This window comes from Myripristis murdjan, chromosome 24, assembly GCF_902150065.1.
Source record: "Myripristis murdjan chromosome 24, fMyrMur1.1, whole genome shotgun sequence".
NCBI classification, from domain to species: domain Eukaryota; kingdom Metazoa; phylum Chordata; class Actinopteri; order Holocentriformes; family Holocentridae; genus Myripristis; species Myripristis murdjan.
Window position 1 is genome coordinate 17,323,347 of NC_044003.1, and position 13,473 is coordinate 17,336,819.

At 41.9% G+C, this 13,473-nt stretch overlaps 2 protein-coding genes across 3 annotated transcripts; one reads left to right on the top strand and one right to left on the bottom strand.

The window, feature by feature from the left end:
• Positions 1-34: 34 nt before the first annotated feature.
• Positions 35-2,916, bottom strand: ndufb1 (NADH:ubiquinone oxidoreductase subunit B1). Of its 2 annotated transcripts, none has more exons than XM_030047048.1 (3): positions 2,868-2,916; positions 786-930; positions 35-215 (listed from the first exon to the last, which is right to left on the bottom strand). In XM_030047048.1, the coding sequence occupies exons 1-3, from the start codon at positions 2,899-2,901 to the stop codon at positions 179-181; spliced, it is 216 nt and encodes a 71-aa protein (XP_029902908.1). In that variant the 5' UTR covers positions 2,902-2,916; the 3' UTR covers positions 35-178. The 2 variants fall into 2 exon arrangements, with proteins under 2 accessions (XP_029902908.1, XP_029902909.1); XM_030047049.1 differs by lacking the exon at positions 2,868-2,916 and adding an exon at positions 2,106-2,357.
• Positions 2,380-12,789, top strand: cpsf2 (cleavage and polyadenylation specific factor 2). The gene is made up of 15 exons (XM_030047045.1): positions 2,380-2,538; positions 2,874-3,039; positions 3,138-3,297; positions 3,402-3,507; positions 3,603-3,732; positions 3,852-3,967; positions 4,334-4,521; positions 4,773-5,063; positions 5,259-5,359; positions 5,766-5,969; positions 6,079-6,231; positions 6,506-6,728; positions 7,514-7,828; positions 10,325-10,459; positions 12,275-12,789. Exons 2-15 carry the CDS (start codon positions 2,891-2,893, stop codon positions 12,365-12,367), a joined length of 2,364 nt encoding a protein of 787 aa, XP_029902905.1. The 5' UTR covers positions 2,380-2,538; positions 2,874-2,890; the 3' UTR covers positions 12,368-12,789.
• The last annotated feature ends 684 nt before the right edge of the window (positions 12,790-13,473 follow it).

Genomic DNA, 13,473 nt, shown 5'->3' on the forward strand with positions numbered 1-13,473 from the left:
GTTATGCAAACAAAAACACCAGATCACTGGGCGATTCTTTTGGTGAGAAAGGGACATGTTTATTACTGGTTGATACAACTCAAAAACAGAAGTAACGGAGTCTTCTTAAATACACCCCTGCAGTCATTCACACAACAGATGAATCTTGACAACGCTATGCCTTCCAGGGCTGGTTAGTCTACTTCCAGGTCACCTCCTCGCCAGGCTTCAGTTCTCTGCAGAAAACAGAGGTTAAGTGGGGTTAGGAAACTGCTGGATACAGTGTTTAGACTAAAGCTGGTGTTTGGATTTTCTTAAAATCAAGCATGGTCAGAACTAACTAGTTAAATAATAAGAACGAATGCTGCATCATGATAGAATAAATAGCAAATTCTATTCACACTTCAGATTCAATCTCGCCTCAGACACATTAAGGTTAAACGCAAACATGGTATTGTAACAGTTGTCTTCATTCTCCTCTGTGAAATAGGTGTCATTTAGTAAAACTGTGTTTGGTTGGGTTATACGGAAGTGTAATGACTATATGCTTTGCAAAAAAAAAAAAAAAAAAAAAAAATCGTAAGTGCTCGACTTGCAACACTATGTACTGTCTGATTAATAATGATTGGCTGACCTGTGAAGCTTCTACAATAATGCCATAATTAATGCATACGGTAAATGGCTATGATTTCATGATTTCAAATGGCAATGACTGAATTTCTTTGCAAAAAACAAAACACCTTATCAGTGATGTTCACTTACTCTAGGTGGTAATGTGTAGGTAGACTATTTCCTCTTATCCTTACCTGCCGTATAACGCGCTTTTGTTTCTGAAAGCTGTCAGCTTCTGGTCCTGTTGTTTGTCAAGGTACCATCCTATCACAAAGCCAATGGGCACCAGTATGTTCACCCAGTGATCACGCGCAAACGTTGCAAAGTTGACCATGGTTCCTAGAGAGGGAAGCACATAATACATTAATCTCTGTTGTATAAATACTGGACAGTGAATATGATCCCTGCCAATAACTAACACATTGGATATTTCTGAAATAATGTGTTGATAATGTCACAGTCAAGTTTTCTTTTTTTCCCAGAGTGATGAGAATATTATGTAAATGTTTGCTAAACATAGCTGACATAAAAATTGGATTGAGTGTTTTCCACAGTAGAAAAGTTTTTGGTGCTCTTGCAGAAGTTTAATTATTTAGTCCTGTATAATCACTAACCAAGGGACTTAATTCTGCACCATCCTCCAGGTTTTAAACACAAATCTAGGCTACTGCTCATAAAATATGCAATAAACTCTGGTCACTTGATTACCCCATCCTGCAACTGATCTTTAACATCAAGGAGCACGAAGGAAATAAGTCATTGTGCTATGCTTCAATTTTCCATATGACCTTAATATTTTTATTTTTTTTTATTTATTTTTTTTTTTAAAAACTACATTAAGTTGACTTTCTGGGTTAAGAGACTGTTTTTGAGTGGGACTGCAATACAAATACAAATAACACATGGCAATACATAACTATGAAGCTTCTATATTCATGGCAGACAAACCTAATATGAGGTCAAATGTACGGCCAACACCTGCCACTACAGATGATACTCTGGTTTCTAGCTTTAGGGTAGACTCTAAGCACATTTAGCTGATATGCAGTTACTTAAGTAAATAAATGAGCGTTAATCTTGAGTCGAGAGCAGGTTGTCATTGCGAATGAACCTGGCCAAGCTGAGATATTTGGGTTTCAGACATAAATTCATCTTTCCAACTGTTGAGTTACTGTGAACTGACGTCTAATGAGCACGCCACTGGCTCCAGGATACATGTTAATGCGTGAAAAGCCCACTTCGTAACCAAAACTGTAGCCGTATACCGCGCAGATTCGCCAAATAATGCAAAATGTGAAGTTAGCTGTAGACCAACGTAACATTAGCAGCACATAGCATCCGGCAGTTACTAGCTATGCTAACTGCCAGGAGTCAACGAGAATTATCAGGATTTTGTGCACATAATTACAGAGTAAACACTGATATCGGTAAATCTGTGGCAGCCGTAAAGATATCATATGCAAAAAATACACAAACATTACGTAGGTATCACTTTAGGACACGTAAAATATTACCTTCGCTTTGCACCTAGCCGTGGCCTTCAGTTCCTCATTTACCATGTAGAGGACATTGGACTCTACCAACTGAGCAAAAGCGGCCGCTGTCACTTTAATAATAATCACACAAACTTTGTCGTTTTAGCGGCCGTTCTGATGTGTTACTACATAAAACGTAATCTAAATTTTATTTCACTCGAATTTTCTTACTTATATGAGAGATACCGAACTAAGCAGTTGCTGATTTGAATGAGTACAGTTTGTATCTCCACCGCCATATTTGGTACGTTCCGCTGACCTTTCACACCTGATGCAGCGGCAAACATGTCTGGTTGTAGAGAGTGTATTCACAAACGCTGGTGAAAATGTCGTAGTATTGGAATTACAGAGTATCCACCTTATTGTGTTTCTATTTCAATAGGCACAAACTTATACTATCTCACAGTTAATGGTACGTTGTCTATGTTTCTTGTAGGCTAAAGCCACTTAGCTGAATCCACATTGCTAACATGCTAAATAACGCAAGACAATGGTAACTGCTATACAAGCTAGCTTTGGCTAGTAAGCTAACTCTAAATCAAATATCGGTTGATTTGCCTTTTCTCCAAAATTATCAAGCATGTTACCGTTACATGATATCGTTGGGCCACACTATTGTTTGTCTTTAGTTGTTTAGGTTTTGGTGAAATTAAGCTAATTCCAGTGCAACCACATTTATGCAGCTGAAAGTTGTTTTCGTCGATCATATAGTTCAACTTGACTTATGATTAAATTTGTAACCTGCAGCGTGACACCTGGACAGAATGACGTCCATTATCAAGCTGACAGCCGTGTCGGGGGTTCAGGAGGAGTCGGCTCTCTGCTACCTGCTGCAGGTGGATGAATTCCGCTTCCTGCTGGACTGTGGCTGGGATGAGAACTTCTCCATGGACATCATCGATGCTATGAAACGGTATCTACCATGCCCATCATCTGCTGAGATATCCAGTGCTGGCCGAGGACTCTGTTAATTGAAGCAGCAAGTGTGTAATGTCCCTTTTCCCCCTGCAGATATGTTCATCAAGTTGATGCCGTGCTTCTCTCCCACCCCGATCCCATTCATTTGGGAGCCCTGCCATATGCTGTTGGGAAACTGGGTCTAAACTGCACCATCTATGCCACGATACCTGTCTACAAAATGGGTCAGATGTTCATGTATGATCTATACCAGGTGAGAAGTGGCAGTGGGAAATGTTATGCATCCAAGTCATTTTTAATAAGGTTTGAATACATGATTTCAGTTGCTTTTTCAACTGTTGTCTCCTTTCCTCGTAGTCTCGAAACAACAGTGAGGACTTCACCCTGTTCACACTTGATGACGTGGACTGCGCATTTGACAAAATCCAGCAGCTGAAATACTCCCAGATTGTCAATTTGAAGGGTTAGTGAGTGACAGACCACAATGAGTCAAGAGTCAGCATTATTATGTATCACATTACAGATAATTAAACTGATTTTTCTCTTTTTCCCTGATAGGAAAAGGGCACGGTCTTTCCATCACGCCGCTTCCAGCTGGTCACATGATTGGAGGAACTATTTGGAAAATTGTGAAGGATGGGGAGGAGGAAATTGTTTACGCTGTGGACTTTAACCACAAAAGAGAGATGTGAGTAGAGAGAAAATACATGTGAAACGGAATTTTAATGTTTTTAATTCAGCCAGATTTGTTCTCTTTTGTCCTATAGTTAACGGTGTTTTTTTGGTTTCTTCGTTTTTGTGCTGCAGCCACCTGAATGGCTGCACGTTGGAAAGTGTTGGTCGTCCCTCTCTTCTTATTACAGACTCATTCAATGCTGCATACAAACAGCCTCGTCGCAAACAAAGGGATGAGCAGCTCCTTAGTAAGTAATCTCCACAGGATTATATAGTAATACCACTTCAGGAGCGTCATCACTTAAACAAAATGTTCTTACTTAAAGCACCACATGTGCAAGTAGAGATTTTATTGTAGTGGTGTATTATGAGTTATCTCAGTCCTCTGAGACAATGTTTATCTTGTTTGATATTGTGTGAAAATTTTCAGGACATGATATGGTGTTGTGGGTTTTTGCATCATAAACTGTTTGCACATTTGTTGTACAAAGACTTAAATTTTTTCCTCTTGTGTCTCCTTTCGTATTCCTCTCAGTCCCTCCCTACTTCAATAAAATTACCAAATTTTCAACATTATGTGAAGTACATCAATGATTATTATTTTTTACTCACAGCTAATGTAATGGAGACTCTCCGTGGGGATGGGAATGTCCTTATTGCTGTGGATACAGCTGGGCGGGTGTTGGAGCTGGCTCAGCTCCTGGACCAGATTTGGAGGACAAAGGATGCTGGGCTGGGAGTTTACTCACTAGCCCTGCTCAACAATGTCAGCTACAATGTGGTGGAGTTCTCCAAATCCCAGGTATGGACCACACCACAGATTTTGTTCTGCAGCTGAAAATTTTATGCTTTGTTTATTCACCACGAGAATTGTTCAGATTTTAAAATCAAAATCTGTAGTACAATAAATGTACAAAAAAGTACAATAAATGTACAGGAAGACATGAACAGTATCTGCAGTTCATAGTTGCCTCTTTTCACTGTTCATCATAATTTAATGTCTTAGTATATATACCAGTGTGGCATTATTGTTAATCGTCTCTTGCCTTGCAGGTAGAGTGGATGAGTGACAAGCTCATGAGGTGCTTTGAGGACAAAAGAAACAACCCCTTCCAGTTCCGCCACCTGTCTCTGTGCCACAGCTTGGCAGACCTGGCTCGGGTGCCCAGCCCCAAGGTGGTGCTGTGCAGCCAGCCAGACCTTGAGTCTGGTTTTTCCCGAGAACTCTTTATCCAGTGGTGCCAGGACTCCAAAAACTCTGTCATCCTGACTTACCGCACCACACCTGGAACCCTGGCCCGCTACCTCATTGACAACCCTGGGGAGAAGATGCTGGATCTTGAGGTGAGACCAGAGGGAGAGCAGTCACGATGCTGGTTTTCAGTGGCAGAGGGTTTGGATTTATTTTTATCTCCCTGTGCAGTATTTGCCCTGTGGGAAGCTCCTGTCGCACGCAGTCAGCCCTAGCTGAGGAAACATCACAATATGTCACTCTAGGATTTACACTATTTCCATCTTTCATTCTTTGCATTGTGACAGGTGAGGAAACGAGTGAAACTCGAAGGCAAGGAGTTGGAGGAGTATCTTGAAAAAGAGAAAATGAAGAAAGAAGCAGCTAAAAAGCTTGAACAAGAAAAAGAGTAAGTCCCAGTATATATACAATATACTAAATGCCTGTTAGCATTACAAGGCAATTCATTCTTAGAAAACAGCAGAACCAGCCATTTATGTAAAAATCAATATGTCTAAGATTACAGCAGGCTAACCAAAATGCAAAACACATCTACATTTGGTTGACTGCCGGTTTAAAACTATGCAGGTTGGACAGGAATCAGTGAGTGGGAGATTAATGATTACCCTGCTCGTGTGTTATCTCATGTTTTTCTGCCATTAAACTACATCACTGTTTAGATGAGATTCCACTAGATGGCAGTGACTCTTAATTTCTATTCCACGACTGAGCTGAAATTTGTTGAATAAAATGAAACAAAAGTGTACATGATTTATATTTATTTATCTTACTTAAATCGATGCACTTGTGCATAGAGTGGATGTGGACTCCAGTGACGAGAGTGACATGGAGAATGACCTCGATCAGCCAGCCATGGTGAAAACCAAGCACCATGACCTGATGATGAAGAGCGAGGGGAGCCGTAAGGGCAGTTTCTTCAAACAGGCCAAGAAGTCTTACCCAATGTTCCCTACACATGAGGAAAGGATCAAGTGGGATGAATATGGGGAAATCATCAGGTACTGCAATATTGCTACTTTACTCAACAGGTAGATAGGTGTAGATGGATAGACAACTTATACCCATATTAATTTACTGCCATTAACAACCATTATTTTGTATTGATAGGCCAGAGGAGTTTCTGGTTCCTGAACTACAAGCCACAGAGGAAGAGAAAAGCAAGCTGGAAGCTGGGCTAGCCAACGGCGATGAGCCCATGGACCAGGACCTCTCTGTGGTCCCCACTAAATGCACATGCAGCATAGAAAGTATAGAAATCAGGTTAGTGGTCCTTTGAAGCTGGCTGCCTCAGAGAAATTGCTGCTGATGTAAAGAGACCTGCTATTCATGAGTCATATTCATATTCCCGAAAAGAACGGAGTGTGAAACAAAGTGTTGTTGAAAAAGAATATGGCCGCTCAGCCAACCTTGTCTAGAGAGATTAAAGGTAAATGTAATATTAAGCCCAAAGTTTTGAAATAGCCTAATCATTTTTCTGTCCCTATGTCTTATCAGCAGCATTAAAAGTCATTACCCTTTCTTCATTCCCATGCAGAGCCAGGGTTACATACATAGACTACGAGGGTCGCTCTGATGGCGACTCCATAAAGAAGATCATTAATCAGATGAAGCCCAGACAGCTGGTCATCGTTCACGGCCCACCAGAGGCCAGCCTGGACCTGGCTGAGTCCTGCAAAGCTTTCACAAAGGACATCAAGGTCTACACCCCCAAGCTACAGGAGACTGTAGACGCCACCAGCGAGACACACATCTACCAGGTCAGCCATCCAGCAACGGCACAGCTGGTTCTTTGTTCATTTTATTTTTTAATTAGATTGAAATCAGTAGGCTGATATATAAATTTTATATATTCCTCTTCCTGTAAGATGAACTTTCCCCATAGGGATATTAATGCCCTGTTTCACCACAAGGTTAGGTGTGAAATTACCACCTGTCCAGAGCCAAATGCAGGTAAAATGTGTTTTTGCGAGATAAATCAATAAGGGGCACCCTTCAAAGTGCTTGGTAACTTTTTCAAATCCTGACAGTTTGAAAGCCTCAGTTAAACATAGTCTTTAGACTTGGCCTAGTTTCATACTTTGTCCCTGCATTCCATAAAACACTCTGACTGTGAGCCAATCAAATCAAAGCAGAGCAGTGGCTCTGGTTGACTTCTTCCCATGGTTGCTCTGCACAAATTGGCAGTGCCTAAACTGTCTCTCCCCTGCCTGGATTCATAACTGCCTGCTATTAGTCAAACCTAAATACTATTCTTATGTGTAAAAGTGTAGAATTATTCTCATCTGCAAAAATGTCTCATTATTTTCATGTGATGAACAATTACCTGAAACACCTTATACTGCACTACAAGCAGGTTGGGTGACTGCATCTATGAAAAGCACATTAAAATTTTGACTGACAAAAATTATTATTTCAAGGAAATATGTTTTAGGTTAATTTCAGACAGTGCAGCAAAGCTGATTCCCTTTGCCTGCAATAGATTGCTGCACTTCAGTTAACAGTTGCTGTCCTTTCCATCCTATCTTGCCATCTTGTGTCACAGGTGCGGTTGAAGGACTCCCTTGTGAGCTCCCTGCAGTTCTGTAAGGCCAAAGACACGGAGCTGGCATGGATAGACGGCGTGCTGGACATGCGGGTGGTGAAAGTGGACACGGGTGTGCTGCTGGAGGAGGGCATGAAGGAGGACGCAGAGGAGGGTGAGCTGGCCATGGACGTGGCTCCTGATCCAAGCACGGAGCACAGCGCCACGGCGGCGGCGGCACAGCATGCCATGAAGAACCTGTTTGGAGAGGATGAGAGGGAGCTGTCTGAAGAGAGCGACATCATTCCCACCCTGGAGCCGCTGCCCCCGCAGGAGGTGAGTGGAAATAAATAACAGATTTCATACAGCTTGCTTTTGACAGTGACATTCAATTCTCTCTGAATAAGAGGATTGTGGGAATTGTGTCAAAATGAAACATTTAAAACCTCCTTTACACTTGGTATTATGTGTAATGGGTGATCGGCTAGTGCTGATTGCATAAAAATATAGGTGTAGCACCCAAGATGCATTGAATACGGACTGTGATCCAATCACCAACCACCTCAGGAGGTAGTCAGGGACGCATTGTGATTAGGGTTGGGCAATTAATCGAGTTTTATTTTTGATACAATTTTTGCTTCCAGCATTTATGAAAACAAGACAATCAAGATATAACGATTATTGTGCCGCATTCCGTTTTGCAGTGATACTCTTGTTTTGTTTTTTGTGTCATAAATCCAACGTACCCCTTTCCTTTGCAGTGGTGTGCTTTCGCTTCTCACTAAAAGCCCAAACTCACTCTCAGCCAGGCTGTGATGTGTTTATATTTAGAGTTCAAGGAAGTCCATTGTTAAAGACGATTGCTTTTCAAAGTTCAATTAATGCCTGTTTCAAAATTCATTGAGTAATCATGTTAGATAATCATGATATCAGTGTTGATTAAATTAACTGTGATCATAATTTTTGCCATAATTGAGCAGCCCTAATTGTGAAAATGTAAATGCACATGCAGTGATGTTGAACAGTTTGCAATGTACTGAGTTCCCGGGACCCACCGGTGGCCACAGTTCAGCTGCTTTCTCCAGAGTGAGATTTGTCTTTTATTTGAGCGACTCAATTAATTTTGGTCCATTCACCAAAATTATTTGGTGACTAGTTTGTTCAATGGTCCTGCATGAGAGCTACGTTTCTTCTGAGCACCAAGTCACTCAGTGAGTGAGTAACCGAACTGTAACCGGAGGCGGTGCTCTTTAGTTCATTGGTAGGTGTGGCCTCGCCGCCTGGGTCCACTCTGTTTTGAATTGGCCTCCTTCACAGAATCATCCAATCTCATTCAGTGAAGCAGAGATAAGGCGCTACTTTCGCATTAGCAGGGTAAAAATACGGTGTGTTCCCCAGACGCATCAATGGTGAGTTTACTGCGTCCTTTTGGATTTGAATGCATCAGAGACACAGGACGCGTACTGTTCAACATCACTGCACATATCTCCAATCCACATTCAAGGTTTCCCATTAATGTGGTTAACTGTGGTAGGATGCTACATTTTAATTTACACCGCCACTGAGAAAACAATGTATCCCCTCTACTGTCACCATCAAATGAAGCAGAAATGCCAAAAAATAATCTTACGAATTTCTCCAAACTGGCAGGTGTTAATCATGTTTATAGACAGTAACTAAACACTTTCATATTTACAGGAGATGTTTAAAACTACCCAATGTTCAGATAGACATTAATTCACAAGACCTTGACCAGAGGATGTGTAGATGCAGTGTAGTGTGATTGAATCTCAATCGGATCTCAATGTGGACACTGGGGATGCATATTAATACCAGATGTAAATGTAATCCATCTCAAAAAGGGTGTCTAAATGTGAACAGTTGGTGCTGAAGTCAAGTTAAATCTTGACAATAAGAATAATGCAGCCATTCCTTTCCTTTTATTGATCAGATACTCAATAACGAAAATGCATTAATTTGTGGAAAAGTATTTTCTTAGGTGCTGTAAAGTGTGACAGAGATGAGTAGTGTCTCTTATGGGAATGAAATGTCTCACCCATGACTGACTGACTGACTCGAAAAAAATGTGGGAAGACAGCTGGAGAGGGTACTTTGTGTTAATTCAAGTTTGAGAGGGAGAGATGAGATTGGAAAATTACCACCAACCAGCAGCCAAATTTGTTCCAGTTTGGCTAAGGCTGGGAAGTTGATCTCTTCTGTCAGTCAAGTTGGCAACTAACATCATTTCAAGAGTCTTTACTGTCATGCAAATTACTTTGGCCGGTGAAATTGTCCAAGTAGCAGGCGATTTGTAGGACCCACCAGCTGCTGCAGCCAGTGGACCAAAACATTATTTTCCCATGCTGAGAAAGATCCATTGTTTTCAGTAGAGAGGTGAATTGGCCCCAGGTGAACTGCAGACAAGAGAGTTTATCCCAGGACAGTTGACCTTTGGATTCACAGGTCGTGCTGATGCGAGAATGACAACAGCTTGAATCAGAATAGACAATAAGCGGGAAGAGCCTTTGACCTTATTGACAGAGCAGGGCGGAGAGAGTGGGCGAAAGCAGAGATTCCTGAAGTCAGTTCATCTATAACATTGCGCCGTGAGAAAAGCTGTGGTACTCACTACAGTTTTTCATAATTTCACATTTCAGTCACGACAAGGTTACTCACCTACAACAATACAAGGACAGTGTGACAGTACATTAGTTTGCAATACAGTGTGACATTACAGGAAGGGGTCAAAGTGAAACGGATTGGTCCACAGGGTGCACAGGAGTCTTTTGAAAAACTGTGTCTTACCGTCGCTCTCTCCCACGACGCTTCCAGATTCCAGGCCATCAGTCGGTGTTCATCAATGAGCCTCGCCTGTCTGACTTCAAGCAGGTCCTGCTGAGAGAGGGCATCCAGGCCGAGTTTGTGGGAGGAGTGCTGGTATGCAACAACATGGTGGCCGTCCGCAGGGTGAGTGTCCTTCCCCCTGGCACTGTGAGCCTGCTATCCATCAGCTCTCCACAACACCAGTCACCACCAGCCCTCAACAGAGGAACTGAGAAATGACCAGCCCAGAAGGCACTGGCTTGTTTTTGCGCCAGAACGATGCAATCAAAATGTTCAGCCACTGGTCTTATTCCAGTATCCATTCATATTTATCATTCAGTGGTCATTCATTCATTTTCCAAGTTGTGTATTGTAATTAGGGTTGCGGGGTGTTGGAGTCTATCCCAGTATTCACTGGGAAGAAGGCGGGGAAACACTTCAGACAGGTTGCCAGTCCATCGGAGGGCAGACACACTAACAGACACATTGACACCTAAGGGCACCTGACTTACATGTCTTTGGACTGTGGGAGGAAACTGGAGCTCATGCAAACTTTCCAGTAGTTAATTCTGATTAACTTGCGATATGGCCGTTTAGTATACAGAAATAAACATACAGCTGTGGAGATATAAAGACGTCTATAGATGCAGCTCCTGTATAAAAAACATAATAAAACATCTTTTTTTGCCTTTGGCTCATCACCAGCATTAGTTCACACCAGTGGGGAAACAAAACAATACATACTCTCACATATCTGTGTTGTGCCATACTTCATTGTCTCCCATTCTATTCTTAAAGGTATCAAAAACAACTTTCACAATTTTCTCAAGAGGTGTAATTCATCTTTGCAACAAAGAGGCAGGGAATGAATACATCAAAAATGAGTAATTGTTGCCTTAAGTTCTTCTTTGCCAACTCTCAGCTGTCATAAAAAGTAGCATTGCTTAGTTGAAAATCATCCACCTGCTAATATTGGTGATACAAAGCACTGTGTCACACATTACCCCCTGCATTTTCATAATGATGGATTGTTCCTCTTGAGCAAGGAGTGTGTTTGTGCAAGTGCTTTGTAATACCAGTAGAAATACCTTGGGATGGAGTCTGGGTCAGGCAGGAGCCAAAGACTGGATAATGTGCATGTGTCTGAATGTTGCTAGTGCTTTTCTGCATTTGTGAACAGATGGCAGGAGACTAAAAGCAAAATTAGACCATTGTCGTGATTCAAGTTTAGGAGTATTGTTTTCAATGCAACACATTTAAAGTCTTCCAATTTATTTGGCTTGTAGGTGTTTTTAGTATGATCAGTAGTAGGAATATGATCAATAGGCAACTGCCAACAATGTTGGAGTCAGTCTAACCTAACAAGATAAGCTAAATGCTGGAGATTTCTTAGGATTTGATAAAACAAATATCTCAGGTAATTAGTTTCTGTTTTGCTTTGATTAACTGAAAAAAAAAACATGAAATGTGGTTGGTAGCCGAGGAGTAGCAGAAAGACGGAAAAAAGTACAGACGGTTTATTAAAAAAATGGCCTCTGAATACATTTCACTACAAAAACAAAGAATTAGTAGCACGAGCTTAACAGCAAAAGTCAACAACGAGGAAGCCAGTATAACAACAAAATGCACAACTGACTATTTCTTAAAATAGATGCAGCACAGAAAATGAAATCAAAGAGATGTGAAACTGATACAGACACAGGAGTCTGTGTGTATGCATGTGTTTATGCACGCTGTGTCACTCTGGGAAAACTTAAAGCCGTTTGCTACATCAGAAACAAGTTCTGTAAGCATCTATAGAAACGGATGGGGGAACAAATGCATGATAGAGGTCAAGAACATACGGTATACAAGCCCAGTACATCTGTCTGCGAAGGTGATGCCGTGTTGTGCAAGGTGTTAATGAGAGTTACCTGAGGACCCTGGTCACATGTGCATTTCTGTCCTCTCTCTGTGCAGACGGAGGCTGGGCGCATCGGCTTGGAAGGCTGCCTGTGCGACGACTACTATAAGATCCGGGAGCTGCTGTATCAGCAGTACGCCGTGGTATAGCAGCAGCAGCAGCAGCAGCAGCAGGACACACCACAGCATAGAAGGCACCACGGCAATACAGAGACAATGCTTTATGAGGACTTCACCCAGAGGAGAAGAGCGTACTCTGCTCAGGCTACCTCTGCCCCTTGGGCGGTTCCATCTGTTTCAGTTCAAATATTATTGTACATTTTTCCATCTGTTAGTTTTTTTTTTTCTGTTAACTGATTTTTTATTGTTAGTTTACCTCCCTTAAATGCAAGACAGATGCTTTCCCCTGACTGACTTTTCTATGTGAACAGACTTTGCAACCCTCAGGGTCTCGTCCTTCATCTCCTCACTGTCTAGTGTCATCCTTGTACATGGGACAGACAGAAGGATGGGTTTGTTTCCCCCCATTCTGTAATTAAAATGGTCTTTTCAGATATGCCATTACTGTGAAAGGTTTGTTTTGTGTGTTCTCTCACGTGGTTGGCTGAAAACAGGAGTAATGTTGTGCATGTGCTGTTCATAGTAGTGTCGTGCTAGTTATACTGCCCACTAGATCAACTAGTTAGTGCAATAACACCAGATGGAGACATTTTTCAGCTGTATGTGCCATCATCTGAATGCCCATATCAAATCCGTCCATGCAGCAGGGCCATCTGTAACAGGGAGCTGGGATGAAATTGTCCTTGGATTGATAACCGGGATTGAATATAATTCAGCCTGCCTTGTAAATAGTGAGCCAGGATTAACGTTCGCTTTATATTTCAGGTAACTGTCTCTTACAGCAAAAACTGTTTAGGTCCCTGGCTGTTTTGAGAGGGTAAAAAATAATATGGTTCAGCGATTTCTTTTCTTATCTATTCTGGACACATGGATTTTTGGCATCACCACTGCAGCGCCCCCAGTGAGGTATAACCAGTGTATCAGGAGCTTGGGTGATAAGAGGGAGTGTGAATGGCGTGAGGATGGGACGGAGATTGAGGGTGTCATCGCCGGAGTGATGTGTCCGCTGCAGCAGTGGTGGCACAATGACTCGGTTGATTACGTTTCCAGTGTTGTGTGAATCCCCAGGGTAGATCCTCCACATAGGCAGCTGTGGAATGCCACTTTCATGGCTATACCCAAAACAAACCTCCCCT